Below are 27,665 nucleotides of genomic sequence, written 5' to 3'. Positions count from 1 at the left end.
AAATTTGAGGTACAGAGAAGTTAGTCAAATTGTTTAACGTGGCATACAGGAATTGTTTCTTCTGTCACCAAATAACTAAGAAAGCGTCTGATTTTAAAGTCAAATACCAGGATTCCAGTCCCAGGCCAGATAGGATATTCACTATGTGTGCAACCTTATGTATTTAAAAAAGGGGCGGAAGAAGGATAATGTTCCAGTCTACTATAAAACGCTCTTTGAGCGCTGTGAATTGTGCAAGACTGTGGAACCACAGATCTGTACTTCTGAAACAAATAATGCAAGATATGTTAAGAAAAAAGAAAAAGAAGAAGATAGCAGGAGGGGAAGAACGAGGGGGAGTAAGTCGGAGGGGGAGACGAACCATGAGAGATGATGGACTCTGAAAAACAAACGGAGGGTTCTAGAGGGGAGGGGGTGGGGGCATGGGTTAGCCTGGTGATGGGTATTAAAGAGGGCACGTTCTGCGTGGAGCACTGGGTGTTATGCACAAACAATGAACCATGGAACACTACATCAAGAACTAATGATGTAATGTATGGTGATTAACATAATAAAAAAATTTAAAAAACACACTCTTGTGAGCACCAACTAAGAGATGTGGAAGTTTTTTTATAAACTACAATTAAATAATCATTTTTTGTTATAGGAAACAACTACTTTTCCCTATGCATTTCAAATGTTATATAAATCTCTAAGTTAAACAACAATTTCGGACAACTCTTCAGTGAATTAACAAACACTAACCGAAATATTTAAAAAGACAGGCTTAAACTATCACACATTATTACCTTGGAGGAGAATCATCCTGCTTTTTAAATCCAGGAGGAAGAGCTGGTCCAAAAAACCCTTCATCATCATCGTCATCATCTTGATTTCTCCTCTGTTTTCTAAAAACAGAGTAGCGCAACTTTATGCAATTTTTTCATAGAGAAATTTTAAGTTTTAAAGGAAGCACTAACTTCAACTAGTTGTATAAATACTGAAACAATAAATTAATCTTGCCCAGTAAGAACAAATGGATACCACAGTAGATCTTATACTAACCTTTTCCTGGAATTTATTTTTTGGTTAATTCTCTACAGGAGGAATACTTTATCAGTTTTCTATATCTTCTACAGTGTTAAAGATTCCACTTGCTGAGGTTTTGAACCTCAGTCTACATGCTGAAAAGTTTTTGAGCAAAAAGTTCATGACTCTCGATTTTAATCTCATTCAGGAAGGGTTTTAAGTTGCTATTTCTGTCTCATAATCTTTAAAATACATCAAAAAAAATCTTGTCCCCCAATACTAAACAAAGATTCTACTTCTTATTTTCATGGACCTAGAGTAAATAAGATTGTTAGAGGGAAATCATTCATTTACTTAAGCAAAAACCATCCACTGCATAAATAATTTTTAAAAGAAATGCTATGGCTTATTTAGAATATTTAGTCACTTCAGTAGTCCCTTGGGGAAAAATCCTTTCTATAAGAATTTAATTGAAATCCTAGGTATCTCCACAGCTATCTGCTACTAGAATACATTTCTTTCTCAAAATATAGTTCATGAGGCAATACCATATGAAAGGATTTCTTTTTGTGCTGTAAAAATACAGATACGGTGTTCTCTGACTAGCTTCTGTTCCAGCCAATGTATACTAGGTTTGAAGCTTGGTTCATCATTTAATTTAAGTGACTGACCTTGCCGCTGGACCGGTGTCATCTTCTTCAGATTCTTGATTTTCTTCTTCGTATAATGAACTACTGTCCTCATCGCTGTCTGAGGACTCTGAGCTACTGCTTTTATAATTAGGGGGCAGAGCTGGTCCTGCAACTAAAGAAAATTTCATGTGTAAGTCCTAACCAGCCACAACTGTTTCAATGAACCCCCTAGCTGACATCTTATATTTTCTTTTCTGAAATTCACAGCACTCGCTGGCTATCACTTATTACGAACTTGAATTTCATTTGTTCCTGTTTTGTGTGCGCTGGTTTTGTCTTTCCAACTCCAGGAGGGCAGAAATCGTGTCTTATGTAGTATGAGATTCACAAAAAAATTAATACCCAAACTTGTAACTATAACAATGGCATATAACTTCCCTGACATCTTACAATTTTTGCATTGGTTGCCATTTTGGTTGGTGCAACTGCCAAAATAGTTTCACGAGTTTTTGTTCTTACAGACAGCATTTGCTAGACAATATTTAAGGCAGGGTGCTAACCAAGCAACAAATTTGCCATTCCATACTCTAATGTGCTAGGTGCTAACCAAGCAACAAATTTGCCATTCCATACTCTAATGTATCAATCATCAAAACTATCCATTCTGGTTTCTGATTAAGAACCACCACTTTAAAAAGTATCTTTCCTGGCATCACCATAATTCTCCATAATTTTCTCTCCATAATTCCAATTTCTCTCCATAATTTCTCTCCATAAAAATCTCTCCATAATTTTTTTTTTTAAGATTTTGTTTATTTGTCTGAGAGTGAGTGAGAGAGAGTGAGAGTGAGAGAGAGAGAGCATGCACAAGCAGGGGCAGAGGGAGCGGGAGAGGGAGAAGCAGATTCCCCTGCTGAACAGGGAGCCTGACTTGGGGCTTGATCCCAGAACCACGGAATCATGACCTGAGCTGAAGGCAGACGCTTAACTGACTGAGCCACCCGGGGGGCCCCTCAGTTTTCTTTTTGAGATGATTTTTCAAGCAGAAATAAAAATTAGAGTCACTCTAAGCTTTACTGCTTACTAGTAGAGACACAGAGAAGAAAATGAAGCTACACCAGGATGGGGATGCCAGGGAGGGGGGGGTGGGAGTCTTCTGGACCCACTCACCACAATGACTTACTCTCACTTTACAACTTAGCAAAATTATAAATTACTGCATGATGCCAATGCATGATGTCATGATGTCACACATGTCTATGTAGAACCTGAGTAGTGATGCTCAAACTCTACTGCCACAGTTCCCAAGCTTGGGTGTTTATCACAATTGCCAAAATCTTTAAAAAAAAAAAGATTCCTGGGCCCTTTCCACAGAGATTCTGATTCAGCTGGAGTAGGGCATGAAAATATGATTTTCCAAAGAGCTTCCTTGATATGCTATTAATAACAGCAAAAACCTGAAAATAATAAGTATAAGAGAAATAACATGTCTTGAGTTGTGACATGCTATGCACTTTTAAAAAAAAGTAATCTCTACACCCAACATAGGGCTTGAACCCACAACCCTGAGATCACGAGTTATATGCTACACTGACTGAGCCAGCCAGGCACCCCTTCTACATCCTGTTTTAAGATAGTCACATGCAGGGGTGCTTGGGTGGCTCAGCTGGTTAAGTGTCTGATTCTTTTTTTTTTTTTTTAAGATTTTATTTATTTTTCAGAGAGAGAGAGAGAGAACACAAACAGGGGGAGTGGCAGAGGGAGAAGCAGGCTCCTTGCAGCTCATGACCTGAGCTGAAGGCAGACGCTTAACTGATTGAGCCGCCCAGGCGTCCCTAAGTGTCTGATTCTTGATCTCAGCTCAGGTCTTGATCTCAGGGTCATGAATTAAAGCCCTGCTCTGGGCTCCATGCATTAACCGTTAACTTATTTAATTCTAAGGTAAGTAGTAGTATTTTTATTTTTCAGATGAGGAAACTGAGGCAGATAACAACTTTCCCAACTTCACACAATTCAACAAGGGAGTTGGGATATGAACCCAGGAGTCTGATTTCAGAGCCTATACCCTTAATCACTATTACTGGACAACATTCAACAAAGAGTCAACATCCATCCATCCAACAAATACTTACTGAGTAAATACTTCTCTTCTACAAAAACAACATAAAAAGGAAACAAATATAAAGAGTGACTGTGAATATGTGGGAAAGTAATTTTAAAGAGGTCAGGGAAGGCCTCTCAGAGAAAACATCTGAATGGAGACTTAAATGATGAGATGACAGTGGCCATCCAACTTGTCTGAGGAGAGAACATTCTAGATGGAGAAATAGCGAGTGCAAAAGTCCTATGGAGAAAACAAGCTTGATATGCTTGAAGGACAAAAAGACTTGTGTAGCTAAAGCCAAGTCAGTAAAAGGACAAGATGAGGCTGGGATAGTTTAAAGGGGCCAGACTGTATTCTCTGGAGTCACTCTTTGGCTTTGAATTCCAGCTTAGCTGCTAACTAGCTGTGTGATTTGGATGTTATTTATTTATTAAAGATTTATTTATTTATTTGAGAGCGAGAGCATGTGCAAGCAGGGAGAGGGAGACTCTCAAGCAGACACCCCCCCCACCCACGTGGGAGTCTGACACAGGACTTGATCTCACAACCCTGAGATCATGACCTGAGCTGACCAAGAGCCAGTTGCTCAACCGACTGAGTCACCGAGGTGCCCCTGGATGTTATTTAACCATCCTGTGTTATACTCTTGATCTGTAAAATGAGGTTAATAATATTTCCAATCTCACTAGGCTGTTGTGAAGATCATGTCAGTTAACACATGCAAAGCATCTAACACAGTAGCTGGCATACAGTAAGCACTCGATACATACTAATATAAGATGTGGTAAGGAGTTTGGATTTTAATAACAGGCAGTCACTGAGAGGTTTTAAGTCTGGAGAGATAATCTGAATTACCTTTTTTTTTTTTTAACATGTCTGCTTATGGACAATAGACTGGGAGATCGGGAGCAAGGGAGACAAGTTAGAAAGCTGGCAAGAAATGGTTTGATTTCCAGCATAATTTGAAGGAAAGGCAAAGAGGATTTGCTAATGGTCTGGATGAGAGAAGTGACGGGCGGCGGGGGGAAGAACTTGAGGATGAGTCTTAGGTTTATGGCCTGACTGGCTAGCTAGGAGGATGGTAACTCTATTCTCTAATATGGGGAAGACTAAGAGGGAAGCAGGTTTGGGGGAAGAGTCAAGAGTTTGTTTTCCACATCTTTTTTTTTTTTTAAGCCTTTTTTTTTTATTAAGATTATTTATTTAAGTAATCTCTGCACTCAACATGGGATTTGAACTCATGACCGCAACATCGAGAGTCACAACTCTTCTGACTGAGCCAGTCAGGTGCCCCGAGAGTTTGCTTTTCACACTGTAAGTTTAACATGACCACTAAACATGTCAGTGGCACTTCCAGTGGTACTTGGGTATACTGGTATAAAGCTCAGGGGAAAAGTTAGGGCCAGTTTTGGAACATTTGGTCAATTTCTGAACCTTCTTTTCCTATCCCCTCTTGATGTATTTTTATAGAACAAATACTCAATATACAGTAAATTGACTTAATCCAAACTTTTATCTTAAAAAATTTGATGCATTTTTTCCCAATATTCTTCTATATGTCATTAAATAAAGGTAGGAATTTTAGAACACACTAAACTAGTAATATAGCATGCCTAGAAAATAACAGTCAAGCAGCAAAAAGGGGAAAATATTAAGAATTCAGGGATAAGATCGTGTTTCCAACCCCTGTTCAAGAATGAGTGAAGTTAGCATGTGAGTGTTCCCCAACTATACATGGAGATCATATCTGACTTGCAACCTTAATGAATAATGTGTTCGCTAATTTCTAATTATCTCTTTATGTATATTAATTCCTAGAGAAAATACCTTTTAGACTATAGCGAGAAGGGGAGGCTACCACCTTCCATAAATACACTTCTTCAAAACTCTAGACGTCACAGCTTGACCACGAAGACTAGAGGATTACATTTCCCTTTCATAGTGATTGTCTCTTACGTCTTCCTCTTCATTCTGCATGTTAAAGAGAAGATTTTTTTTTCTTTTGCTTCCATCTTTTCTTTTATGAGAGTGTTACCAATGTAATTTGTCAATTTGACATTAACTGGCTAATTTTGGATTGGTTTGGATCAAGAAGAGATTTTATGGGGCGCCTGACTGACTCAGTCCGTAGAGCATCTCTCTTGATCTCAGGGTTGTAGGTTCAAGCTCCACACTGGGTGTAGAGATTATTTAAAAATGAAATCTTAAAAAGAAAAAAAGAGATTTTACTATTCTTTTATATAGTTCAAATGATTAAAAGACTAAATGGTCTAAATATGTGCTATCCTTGGTTTTATAACTAACAGATAAATTTGCCTTAAATTTTTATGTTTTGTTTTGTTTTCTGCCTTAAATTTTTAAAGAAACCAGTGTGTCATATAAAAAAGAAAATAGTTAAATAGGTGAAGAGAAAAACTCATCCGAGAAGAATGCAAAGCCTTATTTCTTAAAAATGATCTCAGGAAAAATAATGTAAAAGAGTGAGATTCCACTTGGGTTGTATCAAAGGAAATAACTATTACATAATGAAGTAACAGAATATTAAGAGACAGTGACCTAAAAAGGAAAAAGAATATTGAAAAATAAGTTGGTATAAGCCACACTATAGACTTTCTAATAAAATTAAGGACACACCTGGCTTCACTTTTTTATAGTTATCCTTCTTTAGAACCCTATAAATTGTCTCAAAATTGTTTTAGGCACTTGTAATGAACTAGTTCATCTCTGTCCTAAAACAATAATGTTATATTATAATTATTAGGGTAGCTCTCCCACTGCAATGGTAATTTTACAAATAGGTAATCAATTCCATGAGAATAGGGGTTACGCCTTTTATTTCATTATTTTCCCCTTGTAACATCTATAACACGAAATTACGCACAGAAAAAAATATATTCGGTATGGTAAATAAGACCTCATTATAGGGGCACCTGGGTGGCTCAGTTGACTAAACATCCAACTCTTGATTTCTGCTTGGGTCACGATTGTAGGGTCATGAGACTGAGCCCTGCGTTGGGCCTGCACCGGGCTTGAAGCCTGCTTGGGATTCTCTCTCTCCCTCTCCATCTGCTCCCCCACCCCAACCCCCATGTACACACACGTTCTTTCTCTTGAAGAAACAACCTTCATTACAGATCAGCTATGGATTCTGATTATAGGGAACACTAACTTAGAACCCCAGTTAAATGAAATGTTATTCCCACCAAAAGCAATCCCATTCTTCTCGTTAGTAGACTTATATACAATAAAATTGTACTCCTTTTTATGTTTTGAATTTCAACAAAAATTTATGAAAATTTGTTTTCTCTCTTATTGTATACATACTTTCACGCTAATCTTGATTTTGCCTGTTAACCTGCAAAGCCTAAAATGTTTACTATCTGGTCCTTTATAGGAAAAGAATGCTGATCCTGTGACAAGATTAAGCACGGAAATATCAGGGGCGCCTGGGTGGCTCAGTCGTTAAGCGTCTGCCTTCGGCTCAGGTCATGATCCCAGGATCCTGGGATCGGGCCCTGCATCGGGCTCCTTGCTTGGCGCGAAGCCTGCTTCTCCCTCTTCCACTCCCCCTGCTTGTGTTCCCTCTCTTGCTGTGTCTTTCTCTGTCAAATAAATAAAATCTTTAAAAAAAAAAGCACGGAAATATCAGTAAGGAGAACCCAACTCCGTCTTTTGTAGGGAATAGACAGTTACGTCACAGAATGTTTCCTAGAGAAAGTGATGGTTGGGGTAGGGCTGAAGGATTCAAGTGACTTAGCTGGTGAGGACTGGAGGAAGGGCAGTCCAGGCAGAGGCAAAAGCATCTCCAAAGAACTGGAAGCATAAGGCCTACCACATTTAGAAAAACTGAAATGTGATCAGGGGGCTGGAACCAAGAATGGACAGAAAGGAGGGATCCATGGGGTTAAATGTTACTGTGGGGTCAAGCAAGGTCAGGACTAAAAAAGAGTGCTTTGGATTTTAGCAAAACGTGCTGAAAAACAAGTGGTGGGTGGTCCTTATTTATTTTCACAGTGGATTTAGTGACAGCATCCTCAGCAGACTGCCAAGAACAGAAGCCAGAATGTAGTGGGTTAAGAAGCTACAATGCAGAGGGTAAGGAGAAAATGGAGAGGATTCAGAGAGAAAGAGTACTAGCTACAGGGGAATGTAGAGTAGAATTTTCATAAAGATGGGAAAGACTGGAATGCTTTGGTCAAATGCTACAGGCAAAGAACCCTGAGAACAAATAAGGGAAGGGATTCAGAGTAAAAATGGAAGGCTTAGCTTTAAAAGAAGGTAGTGTACCTTTTCTACTGTAATCAAAGGGAAGACAAAAATGCAGGGCATACATTCAGGAAAGTTTTAGGCATAGTGACAGAAAACTGAGGAAGATCTTTTAAGATGGCATTTATTCCTAAGCAAAGTAGAGGGAGAGACAGTCTCAGAAAGGAAAAGAGGCTTTTAAAAAACCATGGTTGATAATAGGAAAGAGCTGCATGGGGAAGCCTCTGAGGATTGCTGGGCAGAGCTGAGAACCCAACTGGAGAGGGGACTGTAATTTTTAGTAACATTAGCCTGTGGAGATCTGAGGCTTTTTCTAGCAGCATTTGGAAGGCTGGAGGTAGGCTCATGAGATGTCAATATTTGGATTCATCCAGAGCTGGGTTTTTGCCAGATGGGTTTAACGGAATCCTGAATGGGTAAGACAGTTGAAAATACTACAAGAGACGGGATGAAGTGATGGATCGTGAAGTCTAGGTCAAGCAGGGGCAGAAGTGATTAAATGGAAGAGCCCAAAAAGGACAGAGGGCAGAGAGAGACTGCATAGCTTAGTGATGTTTTAAAACAAAAATAAAAAAACAAGTATAACAGGAATAACTGAATGAGAATGATGGCTGAGTAAGGGATTCTTGCTCTGAATGAAATATGAATTTAAGTCTTCAGAGATGGAGGAGTCCAGTGTGTGATTACAAATATAGCTGAAATTAGTGGAGGTGAAGGTCATTGCACATGAGGAATCTGGAGTTGGGGTCAAAATAGCCAAGGCTCCACGTAGCTTCCACAAAGCAGCATCTGGAGGATATGGCCTGGTCTTGAGAAAACATTTCCCCCTACAGTTTTTCTAATGACATGATCTGAGGGGACATTTCCCAGCATTCAGTATTCTAGAGTATTTGAATAAAGTTAATTTGTTCCATCTCAGACCTGTGTGCTCACTCCCTCCTCCGAATTCTATCAGTGATCTCTTTCAGGGACGTAGCTGAGTATGAGGGACACAGGGCAGATATCCGACTGGGTTTCTGGCGCATGCTACAACATTGATGAACCCGAAGACATTATGGTAAGTGAAATAAACCAGTCACAAAAAGACAGATACTGTATGATGCCACTTATTTTTTTTTTTAAGATTTTTATTTATTTATTTACGAGAGAGAGAGAGAGAGACAGAGAGTAAAGGCAAGCTGAGCAGGGAGCCCGACGCGGGGCTCGATCCCAGGACCCCAGGGATCATAACCTGAGCCGAAGCAGACTTTTAACTGACTGAGCCATCCAGGTGCCCCTGTATGATTCCACTTGTATGAGAGACCTAGAGTAGTTAAATTCATGGAGACAGAAAGTAAAATGGTGTTTGCCGGGGGCTGGGGGAAGTGGGAACGGGGACTCACTGTTTAATGGGTACAGAGTTTCAGTTTTGCAAGAGGGAAAGTGTTCTGGAAATGGATAGTGGTGATGGTTGCACAATGTGAATGCACTTAATGATGAATGATACATTTAAAAATGGTTAGCATGGGGCGCCTGGGTGGCTCAGTTGTTAAGCATCTGCCTTCAGCTCAGATCATGGTCCCAGGGTCCTGGGATCGAGCCCTGCATCGGGTTCCCTGCTCAGTGGGAAGCCTGTTTCTCCCTCTCCCACCCCCCTGCTTGTGTTCCCTCTCTCACTGTGTCTCTCTCTGTCAAATAAATAAAATCTTAAAAAAAAATGGTTAGCATGGTAAATGTTATGTATATTTTATCAGAATGAAAAAGAAAAAAACTAGATGCACATATATGGCCACATGATATATAAAGATGACATTACAGTATCATGGAGAAGGGAGGGTGATGGGTCAATTGGATATCTGTGAAGAAAAAAATAAATCTTCACCCCTATCTCACACCATACACAAATACCAATTCCAGATGAACTGCAAATATAAATGTGAAAGCTAAAACAATAACGCTTGTAGGATAAATGAAGAACAACTCTGTAACCTTAGAGGAGGAAAAGACTACTTAACTAGGGTACAAAAAGCTCTAACCATAAAAGAAAAAAAAAATCTTAAAAATCAGAATATGTTAAAATTAAAACCTTCTGTTCATCGAAACATACTGATGAGAGAATGAAAAGGGGAGCCAGAGAATTAGAGAAGATATCTGCAACACACATAACTGATAAATGCCTTGTCAAAACTATGTAAAGAACTCAATAGCTCAGTTAAGGAAAGGCAGACAAATCAGTGGAAAAATGAACAAAAGACTGACACACATCCGCATTTCCAAGAAAAATATGAAAAGGTAGTGAACTTCATTTGTTATCAGAGAACTGCAAATTAAAACTACCATGAGATACTGCTAAACCCATCAGATTAAAAAAGACAGAAACAACTAAGTGAGAGCATAGAATCATGAGAATTCTCATCCAGGCTGGTGGGCGTGTAAACTGGTACTACATTGGAATCTGTTTGGCAGTATCCACTAAAGCTGAATAGATGCATATCCAATGATCCAAAAATTTCAAAAGGAATGCAACATGTGTTCACTAAAAGACATGTACTATAATGCACAGCAGGACTTTATTAACTGCCAAAAAAGGGGAACTACTCAAATGTCCATCAAGAGTAAAATGGGTAAGGAAACTGCAGAACATTCACATAATAGACTGCTAAACAGCAGTGACAATAAACAATCTGTAGTAACACCCACAATAATTCATCGACATGATGAATCTCACAAAATAATGTTATGCCAAAATATAAAGCCAGTTACAAAAAAGTTCATATTGTATTTTTCCATTTACATACAGCACACAAAACCAATCTATGATAAGTCAAGACAGTAGTTCCCCTTTGGCTGAAAGAGGGATGGGGAGGCAGGTAGTGACTGGAAGATGGCATCAAGGGAAGGTCTAAGGTGCGACCGAGTGTATTTCAAGGATACTGGTACTGATAAACTTTTTAAGAAACCAGACAGAAGAAGAATGAGATAAAAAGTATCTCAAGATGTTTTGGCAACAGTTTTAGGATCAGCCATCTAGGAGGTTATGAGGGGAACAGAATTACAGTGGGGGGATTTTATGTGTTAAAAATGACATGATGTGTGCAAGAGGTTGTCCGTGGTGAAGAAGTGGCCAACAAATATCTATCATGGATCTTCTATGCTCCAGGAAGAAGGAAAACTTGGTCAAGACGGGGGGGGGGGGGGGGGGGGGGGGGGGGATACTTAACACAGTGTTAAGTGCTGAGAGTGGGGGTGAGTAGAGAAGGAATACACAAAAGAAACAAACATAAGAGAGTGGTCAGAGAAAGGAGTACCTGAAATAAATGCTGCAGAATGATGGAAGTAAATCATAATAAAAGTACCTGTTTGGGAGATAGTGGTTATTTACCTGCAAATCCTGCCTTGGTTTAAAATCAGGGAATATGGTGAACCAAAAAACAACATACACGTAGAAACCCAACTAATAAACCTGGTTAACCCCACTTTTCTTCAACTGTAGTTGAACGGGTCCTTCCTTGCTAAAAATAAAAATATGACTTGTTAGCCGTTATAACAGAAAGGAAATCTGGAAGAAAATCTCTAGGTGGAAACATGCCACCCTTTCCCCCCAGTTAAAGAATGAAAATTAGATTAAGAAATCGGAGGGTTAGGGGCGCCTGGGTGGCTCGGTTCCTTAAGCGTCTGCCTTCCGCTGGGGTCGTGATCTCAGGGTCCTGGGATCCAGCCCTACATCGGGCTCCCTGCTCAGCGGGGCGTCTGCTTCTCCCTCTCCCTCTGCCTCTGCCTCTCCTCCGGGCTTGTGCTCTCTCTCCCTCTCACTCACTCTCTACTCTTTCTCAAATAAATACATAAAATCTTAAAAAAAAAAAAAGAAATGGGAGGGTTAGTTTTCCAGCTTTAATCTTTTCAACTTTGGTGTCAATCTGTCTACAAATTAGAGCAAACATTGAGGGAGATAGATAGGAAGCATTTATTTGGTAAGTGCCCACTCTGTTAAGGGGAGATCATACTGTCACGGTGAGGCAGATATGTCACAGGTTATTTTTTTAAAAAAATGTATTAAATATGTAATTAAGTAGAAGAAAACCCCGTGGGGGAAAAAGGAAGGCGTAACAATTCTTGGGAGAGTTTGGAAACGCTTCACTGACATTTAAGTTGGGCCTTGGAGAATGGAGTAGGAGCTTGTCGGGTATGTCAAGAAGTGGAGTGAGGCCAGAAAGACCCTAGAGAATTGAATGGCGCAGCTGGGCTGTGTGTGTCGTATACAATGAGAGAAAGAGGGGCTAGGAAGGCAGGTCGGGGGCTAGGGAGCAAAGCATCTTCTGCAAGAGCCAAGAGCATCACACGTCAGAAAGCAATATGGCACAGAGATAGGAGCACTTGGCTGTGTTCTAAATCGGGCTCCACCGTTTACCCGCTGTGTGATATGGGCAACAGCCTGGGCCTCAGTATTCGCGTTTGTAACATGGAAATAATCTTTACCTTATACAGTTGCTAGATCGTTTAGCACAGAGTCCAGCCCATTCAGCGCTAAATGAGAATACATCATCGTTGTATGATTACCAGCCCCCTCACCTCCCCGTGACAGCTAAAGAAGCAAAGTTAGCTCGGGCCGGCCGCGCCCACTTGCCACTGCTCCGCCCTTTCAGGCCTTAGACCTCTATTCAGAGAGTGGGGCCGGGCCAGAGAAAGGGCGGCCGGGCCTGGCGGGCAGCGTGCACGCCGCCGCTTACCAGGGCTGGGGTCTCGCTCCTCGTCCTCTGCTGTCCCGCGGGCCTTGAAGCCGGGCGGCAGCGCCGGCCCGATCAGATCCCTCGCCATCCGCGGTAGCGGACACGGGTCAAGCATACAACTCTAACCACGCAGTCAAGTCTACCCCAAAAGGCAGCCCGGGATCCGTCGCAAACGCAGGAAGTTTTTCCGGCGCCTACCAATGACGTAGAAGCCCGTGGTTGGCAGAGTCGTGTAATCGCGAGAACGGAAGTGACGCCTAAGGTTTGTTCCACATTCGCATGCTAGGTTCCCTACCTGGCGGGAGGCATGGCTGAGCCGGCTGGTGGTTTCGTGACTTCTGCGGCGTGGTTTCCAGCATCCGAAGGGACCCCCACGTTGGGGCCTCTGAGCGACACTGCCGCACCGCGGGACAACTGGATGCTCTGGGCAATGCTGCCGCCGCCACCACCACCGCCTTCGTCGTCGCCTCCCGTAGCAGGGTCACAGCCTTCCTCAGAGGAGCAGCCCCCCCAGGAGGCCCAGGCTCTCCCCGAGGCGCCTCCTCCCTTCGACGCCCAGATTCTTCCCGGGGCACAGCCTCCCTTCGACGCCCAGTCCCCCCTTGATTCTCAGCCTCACCTCAACGGCCAGCCTTCCTGGAATTTCCAGGCTTCGACATCATGGTACTGGAGACAGTCTCCTGGTGTTTTTCCTGGGCATCAGAACGCTCCGGGTAGGCTGTTATCCTCTCCTTACCACCCCTTTACTTTCCCTCTCCCACCTTCCCCCTTTTCCTCTCTCTACTTCTGATTCTGCCCTGCACTCTTGGAGTCTGTTCATTAATGTCCACAATTTGTCCCACAGTAGTGTTTTCCCCGCCTATTCAGTCGGTTCAGCAGTTAGGATAAAGCAGTGTGTATTAGAAGGCAATGAGTGCCACGGAGAGAAACAAAGCAAAGAAGAATGATAGGTAGTGCAGTTTTAAATGTCAGTGTGGTCATAAACAAGGTGACATTCGAGCAAAGACTTCAGGGAGGTGAGGGATCAGAGCTGTGGTGAATAGGGATGCAAGCAGGATGAACTGAAAGTGCAAAGACCTTGAGGCAGGAGCTATGGATCAGAACCAAAGCCCGTGTGGCTAGAGAGGAAGGAGCCTGGAATTGAATTGTAGATTGGGGAAGAGGGCAGACCTGCTAGGGCCTTGTAGATGATGGGACTTTGACTTTTTACAGCTGTGATAGGTGTAGTGCGGGGGAGTGACATGATTTGATTTATATTTTAGAAGGATTAATGTGGCTACTGATGGGAATTGACTTAAAGGGCAACGAATTGAGAAGCTTTTGCAGGTTATCCAAGTGAGAGATACTGGGGGCTTGGACCAGATGGAGCTCAGGAGGTGATGAGAAGTGTTGGATTCTAGATCTGTTTTGAAGGTAGGGTAGGGCCAACACGATTTGCTGAAGGATCAGATATAAGGTGTGAGGTAAAAGTGAGACAAGAATAACTTAAATTTTTTTGCCAAACAAGCAGAAAGGATGGGAGTGGAACAGATTTGGAAGGAAGACCAGGAGTTGAGTTTGTGTGAAATAGAGATATTGAATAATAGGCTGTTAGTTTGTACTTTCCAGGGGAGATTTGTGGCTGGAGCTGTGAATTTGGGTGTCATCAGCATACAGATCATATTTAAAGCCACGAGATTGTTAACTTAAAACCGTTATCTAACTGCATAAGATTTAATTTACATTAACTTTAATCCAAATCAGTGTTTACTGTGTGCCAAACGCTGGGAATAGGAATGTGCCTAAGACAGTTCTAAGTCAGATGAGATGGGCTCATAAGTGTAAATCAGTGCAGCGTGACTGGTGATGGAGGCATATGAAAGGTGATTTCAGAGTTTAGAGGAAGTTGGGGAAAGCTTTTGGAAGAAGTGTCTTGGGAGATGTTTAGGATTTAGGAAGAGATACTTTTTAGACAGGGCAAAGAGGTGTGAGTACAAGGTGAGTTCTGAGAATTGCACTGTTCTGGTGTGACTGAAGCAAAGTAAAGTGGAGGTATGGGGGGAAGTGTAGGATGAGAAAATAAAACGGGTTCTCATTAAAGGACTCTGGGAAGTCATTCGTAGATTTTCCAGCAGGGTTGTGACCAGTGGAGGATTATTTTTGTGGTGTCAGTGTGCAGGGTCTGTTGGAAGAGAGGGCTTAGGAACTGGAAGACAATGGGGGAGGCTGTCAGAGTAATCGAGGTGAAAGATAAGGGTTTCAGAGTTGGGTCCTGGCAGTAATATTTCACAAGGCTCTGTTTTCCTGGGATAAAATTGATGCTGAAAGCACTATATTGGGATTTTATTGTTTACATTTCTAATGTTTGAAATAACTACAAGAAATTTCATCAGGTTAGAGTGGCCATTCCTTTCTTTGACACCTAAAGCATGTATGGGCATGTAATCTTACCAATTATATATTCATTTGGTAGATAGTCTTAATCTTTGTTAATTTGTTTGAACTACTTTTCTTCTTAGAAGAGGTAGTTTTTACTCAAGTATTTGTGACATGCTAGGGTAAATAAAAATTTAAAAATTGTGTAGTTGGAAATATTTATGGATTTCTTTTTGTTTTTTAGTTAAACATCCTTATTTTCCACGAAAATATGATCCAAAGTTCACTGATGTCAACTTCCCTCCCAGTAGAAAACAGAAAAAAAAGGTATTTTTAAAGATATTCTTGAATGTGACACTTGGGTCCCTATGTCACTGTTTCATGCCTTTTGTTTCTATTACAATGGTCTCAGTGTTTTGCACCCATTTTTGACACAGTGAGGCCTTGCTATAGTAGGATCTTTAAGGATCTTAGCTTTAAGTAAAAACTTTAAGCAAAATCTTTTTGAGAAATAAATGGAGAAATTGTAGAAAAAGAAAACAATCCATTTCAGTATATTTTCATGAATAAATATAATTGAGAACTACGATTACTAGTAAATGTAAATGTTATTAAACCTTAGTGAACTAAAAAAAAAAATGTATATATATACATGTACATTAGTGAATTGGGATAGGAAGGGTGGAATTTAGGGAGAAGAATGGAAATCCAAACTCTTCTCTTGTAAAATTGAAAGTATGGAGTTAAGAACAAATTACAATGACACAAACCTTTTTTTTTTTTTTACAATTTTTCTTCATGACATGGATTTTTTAGGGACAGATATTTCTGTGATTAAAAAAAGCATTTGCAGTAGTTTTTCTCGTGTTAAATTCAATTAAAATTAAATTTAATGTTAATTTAAAATAGTTTATAATTAGTTTATCTTCTATGCCTGAAGTAATGTCTGAAATTGTTCAGACAGGGTTTGTATTATTACTGTTATTTATTATTTATCTTAACTCACTGTAATGCTTCATTTCTTTTCAGTAGTGGATATTTATCATTTTTATGAAAAAAGTTATTTTTTTTAAATCAGGATCAACTCTTGGTTATGCTTCAGAGACCAAATCTTAAAAATAGGCTTCTTTTATTCTTTTTTTTTTAAAGATTTATTTATTTACTTTAGAGAGGGAGAAAGAAAGAGAGAGAGAGAGAGAGAGAGAGAGCTTGCGCACATGTGTGCACAGGGGGAAGGGGCAGAGGGAGAGAGAATCTCAAGCCGACTCCCCACTGAGCATTGAGCAGACCGGGGCGTGATCTCAAGACCCCGAGATCATGACCTGAGCTGAGATCAAGAGTCCTGGACACTGAGCCACCCAGGCGTCCCAGGCTTCTTTTATTCTGATGAAGCTTATCAATCTGGTCTGTTTTAAGGTGTATAAATGTCAGGGTGCCTGGCTGGCTCTGTTGGTAGAGCATGTGACTCTTGATCTTGGGGTTGTAAGTTTGAGACCCACACTGGGTGTAGAGATTACTTAAAATCTTAAAAAAAAAGTAATGTCATTATTTTAGAATGAGTTGAATAAAGTCTACAGCATGAAATTAGTATCGTTCATTTTGGCATGGCAACTATGTAGCTAATACTAAGAAAATATTGTGCATGTATAATGTGTTAACATAATCCCAACATTAAACAATGGGAGACCATTTCCTATATACTCTTATCATTGTAGTAATTTTTTTTTGTTTTATGTTTAAGCATAAAAATAGCAAATTTGGAACAAATAACTGACCTTTACTAAATGATTCTTTTTTTCCTTTTTGGGGTTTAAAAAAATGTGATATATTTGTTTTTCCTAAAAGTTGAAATGCTGTTTTTACCATGAATATTAACTATTAGATCATTTTGACATATGCTGTACTTTTAATTAGATTACCAATTTGAAATCTACTCACAGATTATATTAGCTCTACTCAGATTTAAAATTTCTTTATCATGCCTGGCTTTTCCTAATGTATTTCCTAAAAATAAAATAAAAGAAACAGAATTATCCCTTCATTAGAAATGTATTCAGAAGTTTCTCCCACATACAGGGGTTATGTGAAAAATCAAAGTACATACCACCGGAAGGATAGTTAATATTTTTATTATTGATTAAACATTTTTTATCAAAAGCCTAATGCCTTTCTGTTTTTATTTGCAGAAAAGAAAGGAACCAGTTTTTCATTGTTTTTGTGATACCTGTGATCGTGGTTTTAAAAATCAAGAAAAGTATGATAAACACATGTCTGAACATATGAAAGTAGGTTTTTCTTGGTTGCCCTGAAATTTATAGAAAAATGGGTATATTTGGTAGAAATTTGAGCATTTTTCCTTAAAAGTTTATAGTTTTCATAGAAAAGTTGTTTGATTACTTGACAAATTGAGACCGAGACCCTGGGATGTGCGGTTTGAGGGTGGGGAGCCCACTGCTTCAGGAAGAGGCAAGATGGCAGCAAAGAAGGGGGGTCTGACAGCTGTGTGTGTGCACCTCCTCTGTTTTGTAAGTGTTGGGCCTCGCCTCCAGCTCCTCTGTGCCCCTTTGTGTGTTTTTTCCCCTTCAAGGCTACCCTTGACCGTTTAACCACACCGTAATTTGCCATGGCCCATCACTCTCTAAGGATGGTCTGGACCTTATTAAGTACTTTTAAGAAATTTTTAATCAGAATGTTCTTAATTTGGAAAGGTTCTTTTCAATTAATAGGAATGCCCCTTCAACTTTAGGAATTAGGAAAATTTTATAATGTTGCTGATGTCATGCATTTACTAAGTAGAGAAGTAATTGATATATATTACTGTTCTATATGCTTTGAGGGTGTCATTCCTTTTTAAATACAATCCTGTTTTGGAGTGCTGTTTGTTTTGCTATGGACGTAAGTATGGGATGATAACACGACGTAGATTGGATAACTATGTAATTGAACCAGATTATGTCTGAATATGTGGTAGTTGGGTAAATTTAATATGGAAAACATTGAATGGTCTTTTTTTCTAAACTCTTGCAGTGTCCTGAAGTAGATTGTTCTTTTAGTGCCCATGAGAAAATTGTCCAATTCCATTGGAGAAATGTAAGTTCTTGTGTGGGTTTTTTTTTTAATTCATGCTCTTTTTATTTCATTGATTTGCTATCTTCACAGCTCTTCATTTACATAGCCTAATAATAAGTAACATTCAAGGAGTACTTTGTACTTTGTATTATTCAATTTTATCCTCACAAACCACTATGTGAAGTAGATAGATACTGGCCAGAGTTAATAGATTAAAAAAAAAAAATGACTGCTCAGGGCCTTAGTGCTGACTCTTGCACTTGAGTTTCTTGACCACACATTCTATATGTGTTTTACTACACTGTGCTGCTTCAAATCGTTCTGTGTATTCATTATTTCTTTAGCTACCTCAATCAGTTTTGGTTGGTAGGTCATTCATTTGGGTATTTGATGTCAGTTGAGAAATGGTGACATACCTACTTTGTAACCAGAGTTATGTTACTCCTTTTTTCTTTATCAGCACTAATCCAAACAAGAAATTACTCTTTTTCCTTTAAAGGAGAAGTCATAATAATGGATAGATAAAACCTGCTTACTTTGTTTTAAAATTGTCTCTGCTAGTAAATTTAATGTTGAGTACAGAGTCTCCATTATCCCCCATGATACTGGAAATTTAGTCAGAAACATACAATATGAGGGTGCCTGGCTGGTTCAGTTGGTGTAGCATGTGACTTGATCTCAGGGTTGTGAGTTCAAGCCCCATGTGGACATGGAGCCTACTTTAAAAAACAAAAAGTTAAAAAACAACAACAACAACAAAACGACCAACACATACAATATGCTTCCTGATGTTCAGCAGGCTTTTTCTCCCTAGATGCATGCTCCTGGTATGAAGAAGATCAAGTTAGACACTCCAGAGGAGATTGCAAGATGGAGGGAAGAAAGAAGGAAGTGAGTCAAGAGTTCAGAACTAGTGAAATAACTTTCTTGTACTGTGGCAAGGCTGAGTACTTCCAAATAATGCCTGTTCTGGCCCTAATGAGTAATTTGAAAAAGGAAATATGGTGTTTTTTAACATTGCAAATATTCCTCTGAAAATGGCTAGTACTAATTTTGCTGTTCTTCAGAGTTGGTATATAGTGAATTTGAGATTGTTATTTGATGTTTTAAAAATAAGCATACAATTTTTACTAGGGTAGTTTTGATTCATTGAATTCCCTTACAGTGTTGGTACTAGGGAATGTGGCTGTGAGCTATGTTATATGAAGTTATTATTGAATAAGTTTTGAGAGGACCTAATACAAACTCTTTGTAAATAACTGGTGTCATAATGGGACCGTACTCTACTCTTTGAGGGGAGCTACTACATGCCAGCTATGTTAGATGTTCAGTGCTCAGGTAATCATGAGTGGGTGCTCTTATTAAAAAAATACATAATACTTTGCTATGTTTTTCTTTTGATTTTTTTTTCCCCCAACAAAAGTTTGTAATGACTGCAGTATGCTAGGTAGAGGAAGTATAGCAATGATACATGGGTTTATCCTTAATTAAAAAAAGACCAGGAATTCTTTCCTATGAGTAATGGCTAAGAAAATTGAGCCACAGTGTGACTTGTGGCTTTATGCTTATCAGGGAAGAAAGTTTCATAGAGGTCTAGCTAGAATATTCTCATGAAAACTCCCAGGAGGACACTCTTTTACTGTCTTCTCAGAAAGGAATATGACAGCTCACCCTAAAGCCAAAACTAGGTAGAATTATTAGAATGGTTAGATGCATTTTTAAGTCAGATGTTTTTCTGGAATTAAAAAATGAGGAGAGCCTGAGATGAGAAAGGGGATAGTTATCTTCTGAGGTCAAGAAAAATACTTAAAACTCTTTGGACCGGCAGGTCAAATTTTTGCTTTGTTGAACTTAATTTTTTAGTTTATTTTTAAATTCAACATTTTTATTTATAATGAATAATTTGAGACCGTGTTGATGTTATGAAAAGAGGATGTTAGTAAAATTATGGGTATTATTACCACTGTCATCATCCTCAAAGTCTTGGGTATGTGAGTAAGGTAAGCTTGATCAGATGCCCAGCAAACAATAAAACGTGACATAGCATGTTTTATTAGTTTGTTAATATGTGCTGTGGGTACAATGTGAGGTGAGTAAATGTATAAATGAAATACACCCCAGGGCATCTTAATGCTTTTATATAGCACTCACTGTCTCACTTTTAAACCTCTTAAAATACATGTTTTTGGTTTTTTTTTTAATATTTGAGTATAGTTGGCACATAATGTCATATTGATTTCAGGTATAAAGTGTAGTAATTCAACAAGTCTGTGCGTTATGCTGTGCTCACAAATGTAGCTACCGTCTGTCACCATACAACACTATTATAATACCATTGACTACATTCCTATGCTGCACCTTTTACCCCAGTGACTCACTCATTCCATAACTGGAAGCCTGTGTCTCCCACTCCCCTTCACCCATTGTGCCCCTCCCTCCCCCCCACCGCCCCTCCAGCCACCATGAGTTTGTTCTCTGTATCTATAGGCTTGACTCTGCTTTTCGTTTATTATTTAATTTGTTTTATTTTTCAGATTCCACATATAAATGAGGTCATGTGGTGTTTGTCTTTCTCTTTCTGACTTATTCCACTTACCATCATTCCCTCTAGGTCCATCCATGGTATCTTAAATTTTTAGTTTAGATCCATTTACATATGTAGTGTCGTGGCAGGTATTATACTGTTAGGTGAAAAAGTTAGTGACTGCCCTTTAAAACTATAGAGGTAATTCTATGGGAAGCCAGCATAAACATAAAGATTTAGAACCAACTGAGAACAAATAGAATTTAGTCAATGTGTGTATAAGTATCAGTTATGAATATTGTAAAATGCAGAGATGGATGAGGGTGAAGGGACAATTAGAAGAATTTAATTTTTAAGCAAGTGGAGTCTAGCCAGTCAGCATGGACGTGGTGGATTTAATAGAATTTTAGTCACATCTTTGACTAACAAATGAAGGCGTTTAGGCCACCAGGGGTAGAGTACACTAGAATGCCTTTTTCTCTTTATCTCCTTGGCAGAATCTTACTATCTTGAAAGACCTGTTTCAGATGTCCCCTGATTTATCACTCTCTTCTTAATCTTCATTTTATCTCAGTGCTGCCAGGGTGCTAGTCTGTAATAAGATGAGAAACTTGTATCAGAATGTAAATTGATACATTTTTTACTGAGAGAAAATCTTGGTAGGAAAAGATGTCAGCTGATTAAATATTTTACTTCGTAACCATAGTTGGTTTATATTCTGGCATCAGCATGTGGATTGGCTGCCAGTCCACAGACCACCCTACCCTAAGGCACTATTTACTACATCATCTGTGACTAAGTAGTTTATGAATACAACCACAGTAGCATCTGTTGCATTATATCAGTTATCCCTAGTCTTGGACATCTTTGGTTCTGCTGCACTTTGGGCTGTTCCTGGAATTTAGTATGTGGAGAATAAATATTTGTGGATTGACTTTCTGTTAAATGGTGCAGGGTAGGAAGACCCAGTCTCAGCATGAAGGGAGCCTAGCCAATTGCATAGTCAAACTTAGAAGTCAGAGTAGTTAGGACCATGACATGGTTTGACTTAGTGAAGAATTCTGAAGCATGGCATATTGCAGCATCCTGCTCCATTTAGCTGGCTTCTTTATATATACAATTTTTTTCTCCTCACAACTCCCTAAGTATATGGTTATTTTGTTTTGTTTTTTGCTTTGCTTGTTTGTTTTTATCAATAGGTTATATCTTTTTATCATTTTACACAGAAAAATAATAAAACAAGAAGAATTAACTCCATTTCCTGTTTGATACTTAGTTTTTGAAGAGCAGATGCTGACGGTGTTGAAGATTTTATCCTGCTAGATGGGGTGGAAGTGACCTAAGTGCTAAAACAGTAGGCTGTTCCCCTTGCTACTTAGCCCTGACTTTGATCAGTTGGAAGTTAGTGCAGCTCATTGGTGCCAGGCCTTTTTATAAATGTTTAATTCTTTTGAAGAGGATGACAATGGCTCCTAGTCAGCATAGATTATAAAGCAGTTAGGAAGTTAACTAAGTTGTTGAATCTTGCAAGTTTTGAGTTCACTTAAGTCAGTAGGAAAGGTCTGAGATGAGTTTCTAATTTGCCAGCTTTGGTTCTCTTATCTCTAGTGGCTGTATAAATTGAATCATGAACTCTGAGAAAATTAGACCACTATTAATAATGGTCACCACTTTCTTCCTTTTTTTTTTTTTTAAAGATTTTATTTACTTATTTGTCAGAGAGAGAGAGAGCACAGGCAGGGGGAGTGGCAGGCAGAGGGAGAAGCAGACTCCCTGTTGAGCAAGGAGCCCAATGCAGGACTCAATCCCAGGACCCTGGGATCATGACCTAAGCTGAAGGCAGACGCTTAACTGACTGAGCCACCCGGGTGTCCCAATGGTCACCACTTTCAATGACTCTGTTCTACAAGTCTAGCTATTTCACTTTCTCACAATCCTTCCCTGCTTCTCAGCATGTAGTCTGGAGGAGTACGGTGTTTCTTGGCAAAGGGAGGTTGAGCTGAACTCAGATCTTACTAGGAAAAGATGAGGGGAGGCAGGGATGGTATCTAGATGGATGGGCGTGTTCAAGGAACTTGAGTATGGGTAAGAGAGGATAGAAGTTCTTGGAAGATGGCAGGGATACGGACAGAAAGAACTAGGTGGATATAGAACATCTGGGAGGTAAATGGGCACTCTTCGGAGATTGAATGTTAAGAGGTTGAGGAGGAAAGGTTTTGAGGAAACTTACAGGTTCCTGATGTGAGCCCCTCTATATAGTGAATCCTGGAAGAGGGTTTGGATGTATTGATTTTGGACATTGTTGAGTATGAGGAGATTCTGAGATATTTATTTGAAGATGTTGCATAGGCGTTGAGTCTTGGACCAGACTGGGCTGGAGATATATATTTTTAAATAATAAGGTTATAAATATAAAGACATTCCCCCCAGAAAGAGAGGATAGAGTGAAAGAAGACAGCCTAACAGAGTAAAAATCAGTAAGACTGCCAAGTGAGAGCTGGAGAGGTAGAAGAAAACTAGGAATATGACATGTCATGAAAGCCAGTAGAGGGGAGGATTTCAAGAAGGAAGATGTGATTAGTAGTAGCAGTGTAGTTTGCTGTGGAAAGGTGAAATAAAACAAAAAAAGTGACTGATTTTGTGACAGGTAGGGCCTACTTGATGTGGACGCAGATGATTGCTCCTTCACCCTTCTTTGAATTTCCTGCCATCTGTCTACACAGCTCTCTGCAGTTCTAACACCCTCCCCAGTGACTCGTAACAAGATGGGTTGCAGTGGGTTGCAGTTACCTTTGCTACCTGCTGTTGGCATACTAGATGCTCCAACAGAAGCGTGTATACTTTGAATTCCTCTGACTTTTTGAGACTCATAGCTTATAATAAATAGTTCATTAGGGCCTTTTTATATTCAGATTTCCTTCACCTCCATGCAATTTTAGCCACTCACTTTCATGATCACAGTCTGGATTTTATGCTCTGGATTTTTGCCCTGGAAATTCTAAAGCTAGGCATACTCGTCTTTCTATAAATTAAAAAAAAATTTTGTTTTGTTTTGTTTTTAAGTAATTTCTACACCCATTGTGGGGCTTGAGCTCACAACCTTGATCAAGAGTCATGTGCTCTACTGACTGAGCCAGCCAGGTGCCCTTGGGCATACTCCTTTTTGATCATAACTTCCATTCTATCCAGTTCTCACTGTCACCTCTACGTGGTCTTGCACTAGTCGAGACTTCCCATCCCTTACCCCCTTTACTTTCTTCTGTCATCCCCTCTGTCTTCACCTCCCTACCCAGTTTGTTTGTTTGTTTGTTTATTTATTTATCAGACAGAGAGAGTGAGCACAAGGAGGGGGAGTGGTAGGCAGAGGGATAAGCAGACTTCCTGCTGGGCATGGAGCCTGATTCGGGAACCGATCCCAGGGCACTGGGGTATGATCTGAGCCAAAGGCAGATGCTTAACCGACTGAGCCACCCAGGCGTCCCTTTATTTATTTTTAAAAAAGATTCATTTATTTTAGAGAAAACACGTGCATGCGTGCACAGGTTGGGGGAGGGGCAGAGGGAGAGAATATTCAAGCAGACTCCCCACTGAGTGTGGAGCCACAGTTGGGGCTTGATCTCACGACCCATAAGCTCATGACCTGAGCCGAAACCAAGAGTCTGACACTCAACCGACTGTGCCACACAGGCACCTCTCCTTACCCAGTTTAACTCACTTCAGCTACTCTGGTCAGTATCCCAGCTCCCTTATTCCTTTATCCTTCATTGCACCTACCTGGCAAAGTCTCAGCTCTGGCTCAGTTGCTAAGTGCTGTTCAAGAAAATCACACAGTTGAAGTGTTCTCTGCAGGCGAATACTCAGCAGTGCTATCACGCTTAAGGAGCTGACTTGACGGATGAGAAGGTTATGTTATTTTCTTTGTACTTGTGTAAAATTGTATGTTCAACAGGCATGTATTTCTTAGTTATATAGGTCACTGTAGAATAAAATAGAAAAATAAAGTCGTTAAACTAATTGTATTTGTTTTCGCCAACTAAAATGCCAGTGAAGACAAAGCTCCTTGAAACTGGCAGTCAGGATTCTGTAATGTGGGCTTAACATGTCTTTTCTGATTATTCCTACATTACTTGCTCATAAGAGCTCTTTCTCCTAGCCAGACTCGTTATTTAGCATATCCCAAACAGGGGTTTTGACCTTTCAGCCTCAGTTTTGCTCATGCTCTTGCTTCTAGAGTGTCTTACCTTCTCCATCTTTGAGTTTTCCCCTTAGACCAGCTGAAATCCTGATGCTTGAGGGTTTTTTTTTTTCCCCCCAATCTGGCTAGAGGAATATCTTGTCGTTCTTTTCCATCTGCCACTTTGGTATAGATGTCCTTTATGATCCTGTTAATGAACTTCTTTGCATATGTGTCTTTAAAAGAAAACTAAATTATAGTCTTTAGAAATATAAGAATTATTTTTTATATGACTGTTTATATTCCCTGGTGCCATAGATCTAAAGGATGGTTGTAAATGTTGGTATATGTAAATGTGGCTTGATAATGTTTTTATTATGGGTGTAATTCTATTTTGGTATACCCAAGTAAGTGGTTGTAGATATCTTGCTAAGACTTATGTTTTTAATTCATGTTTCAAACTGTACCTTTGTCATTTTAATTTTTAATTTTTTTACCTTTGTTGTTTTTAGTTTTTACTTTTTTAAGATTTTATTTATTTATTTATTTGTCAGAGAGAGCAAGCGTGCGTGTGCCCAAGCAGGGGGAACGGCAGGCAGAAGGAGAAGCAGGCTCCCTGCTGAGCAAGGAGCCTGATGCGGGACTCGATCCCAGGACCCTGGGATCATGACCTGAGCCGAGGGCAGATGCTTAACTGACTGAGCCGCCCAGGCGTCCTACCTTTGTTGTTTTTAAAGAAATTGGGTAAAAGTGTGTTGATCCGATTAATAATTGTGGTTGGAAATTAGTAATAATAGCTAATGATACTTAAACTGCTGTGGTTTTGAACGTTAAATTGTCACCACATAGGACAGACCATCACTAGACAAACCAAATTGATCTGTGTTTGAATGCATTGTTTTCTAGAGTAGCTTTCCCTCTGTGAATATGAACTATGCCCCCTTGTGGTTTTGTATAAAAAGTGCTTTAAAGGAAAAAAATTACACAGGCTAAAGAAACTTAAGGTATATTAATATTTGAAGACAAAAACCAGCTTAGGTAGCAAGTGTAAAGGCTCTGGTAGAAGGCTAGTTTGATTTTCTAATGTTAGTGAGAAATCTTAGTAACCTTTGAATTTATATTATGTTAATGTAAATTATGATATGTTTGTTAGGATACTTTATGTTAATGTATGTTAGGATACCTTTGGCTAACTTCTTGACAGTCGTTTAGCTTAAAAATTAGAGGTAAACATTGAGTATTTGAAAAGGCAAGGATTTTATTATATATGGCTGAGGTCACCAAAAACATATAGGAGTAGACATTGCCTTACCTTTAAGACTCTTACCCTAATATGAGATATAAGATAAATATATGTGAGATGGTCATGAGACCACAGGCAACTGAAGCAATAATTTTAACCGTGTAGGGATAATAATGTCTGGTCGAGGGGTACTTGAAATCTTTGGAAGGCAGGGCTACTAATTTGTTTTGCAAGACTTCTTGTAGGAGGTATAGTGCCTGCCCACCCATCCTCCCCGTTTATTTTAAGGTATGTTATACATAGAGTGAAGTTCATCTTTTTTAATACGTAGTTCTGACAGATGTATATCGTCGTGTAATCACGGCCACAATCAAGGCATAGGACTGTTCCTTTAAGCCCCCAAAATTCCCTCATGCCCTTTGTGGTCAACTTCTACCCCCAGCTCTAGCCCCTGATAACCACTGATATTTTTCCTGCTCCTATATTTGTATCTTTGCAGAACACGATATAAATGGAATCATAGTGTGTGGCTTTTTGAGTCCGACTCTTTGACTTAGCTGTAGTGCATTCGAGATTCATTTATGTTGTTGCGTGTAGCAGTAGTCTGTTCCTATCCTGTTCCCTTGTATGGATATACCACAGTTTGTTCATTTATTTCCCAGTTGAGGGACATTTGGGATGTTACCCGTATTTGGCGAATATGAGTGAAGCCTTTGTAAACATTATATACAGGTTTTTGTTTTGTTTATACTTTCTTTTTTTTGACTTGGGTAAATAGCTGGGACTGGGATTGTTTGTCATATAATAAGTATAACTTTATAAGAAGCATATGGTTAACTTCATAAGAAACTGCTTTGAGGAGGCAAGTTTTTAAATGAAGATATGCCTAGTAGGGCGTGATCAGCGTTCTGATGAAAGAGGACGGCTAGGGTGCAGTGCTGCTTGCGTCAGTCAGGGTCCTGTTTCAGTAAATGGAACAGCGACCTTACTACCTTAGCTTAGCACAAAGAGCGCTGTTTTTCCCAGGTAGAAAAAAGTCTTGGGCTACTGTATCAGGCACATTTTCTTGCTTGTTGCTCCTTAGTAGGTGGCTTTCATCTTCATGTCCACCAGGAGGTTCCTGCATATCCAAATATTAAGCCCTCATTCTAGGCAGGCTGATGAGAAAAAGTCAAAAGGCACACAGAGCTGAATTTGTCTCTTTTCATTGGGACAACAATAGCTTTATTTTTCAGAACCAACCAGGAGACTTCCACGTAGCTCTCATTGGCTACAAGGGGGTTGCTTGACCACCTTTAGTGACAACAGAGTTGATGGAATATCCGCAAACAAAATTGTTAAGGAAAAGGGGGATAACAGGCAGTTAGTAGTGTTTGCCTCAGTGCTTGGCGGCAGAGTTTAAAGCTCATTGTATTTCAAAACTCTTTTAGAAGATTTATTTTTAAAGATTTTATTTATATATTTGACAGAGAGAGACACAGCGAGAGAGGGAACACAAGCAGGGGGAGTGGGAGAGGGAGAAGCAGGCTTCCCGCGGAGCAGGGAGCCCGATGCCGGGCTCGATCCCAGGAACCTGGGATCATG

At 39.7% G+C, this 27,665-nt stretch overlaps 2 protein-coding genes across 3 annotated transcripts in view; one reads left to right on the top strand and one right to left on the bottom strand.

Moving 5' to 3' along the window:
• Positions 1-12,909, bottom strand: part of GPALPP1 (GPALPP motifs containing 1) — a 36,843-nt gene extending 23,934 nt beyond the window's left edge. Inside the window, exons 1-3 of one of the 2 annotated variants that reach the window (XM_027590570.2) lie at positions 12,717-12,909; positions 1,680-1,812; positions 789-887 (exon numbers count right to left, since the gene is read on the bottom strand). In XM_027590570.2, coding sequence (XP_027446371.1) covers positions 789-887; positions 1,680-1,812; positions 12,717-12,831 — 347 coding nt within the window. In that variant the 5' untranslated portion in view covers positions 12,832-12,909. The remainder of the gene's footprint in view (positions 1-788; positions 888-1,679; positions 1,813-12,716) is intronic. The other variant, XM_027590569.2, reaches the window with a different exon arrangement.
• Positions 12,895-27,665, top strand: part of NUFIP1 (nuclear FMR1 interacting protein 1) — a 47,971-nt gene continuing 33,200 nt past the window's right edge. The window contains exons 1-5 of the mRNA XM_027590568.2: positions 12,895-13,429; positions 15,316-15,398; positions 17,258-17,356; positions 18,099-18,161; positions 18,955-19,031. Of these exons, the coding sequence (XP_027446369.1) occupies positions 13,024-13,429; positions 15,316-15,398; positions 17,258-17,356; positions 18,099-18,161; positions 18,955-19,031 (728 nt within the window). The 5' untranslated portion in view covers positions 12,895-13,023. The remainder of the gene's footprint in view (positions 13,430-15,315; positions 15,399-17,257; positions 17,357-18,098; positions 18,162-18,954; positions 19,032-27,665) is intronic.

The sequence above is a fragment of the Zalophus californianus genome, chromosome 3 (assembly GCF_009762305.2).
Source record: "Zalophus californianus isolate mZalCal1 chromosome 3, mZalCal1.pri.v2, whole genome shotgun sequence".
Lineage (NCBI taxonomy): Eukaryota > Metazoa > Chordata > Mammalia > Carnivora > Otariidae > Zalophus > Zalophus californianus.
The sequence above is the reverse complement of the archived record's forward strand: the minus strand, read 5'-3'. Positions and strand labels throughout refer to the sequence as shown.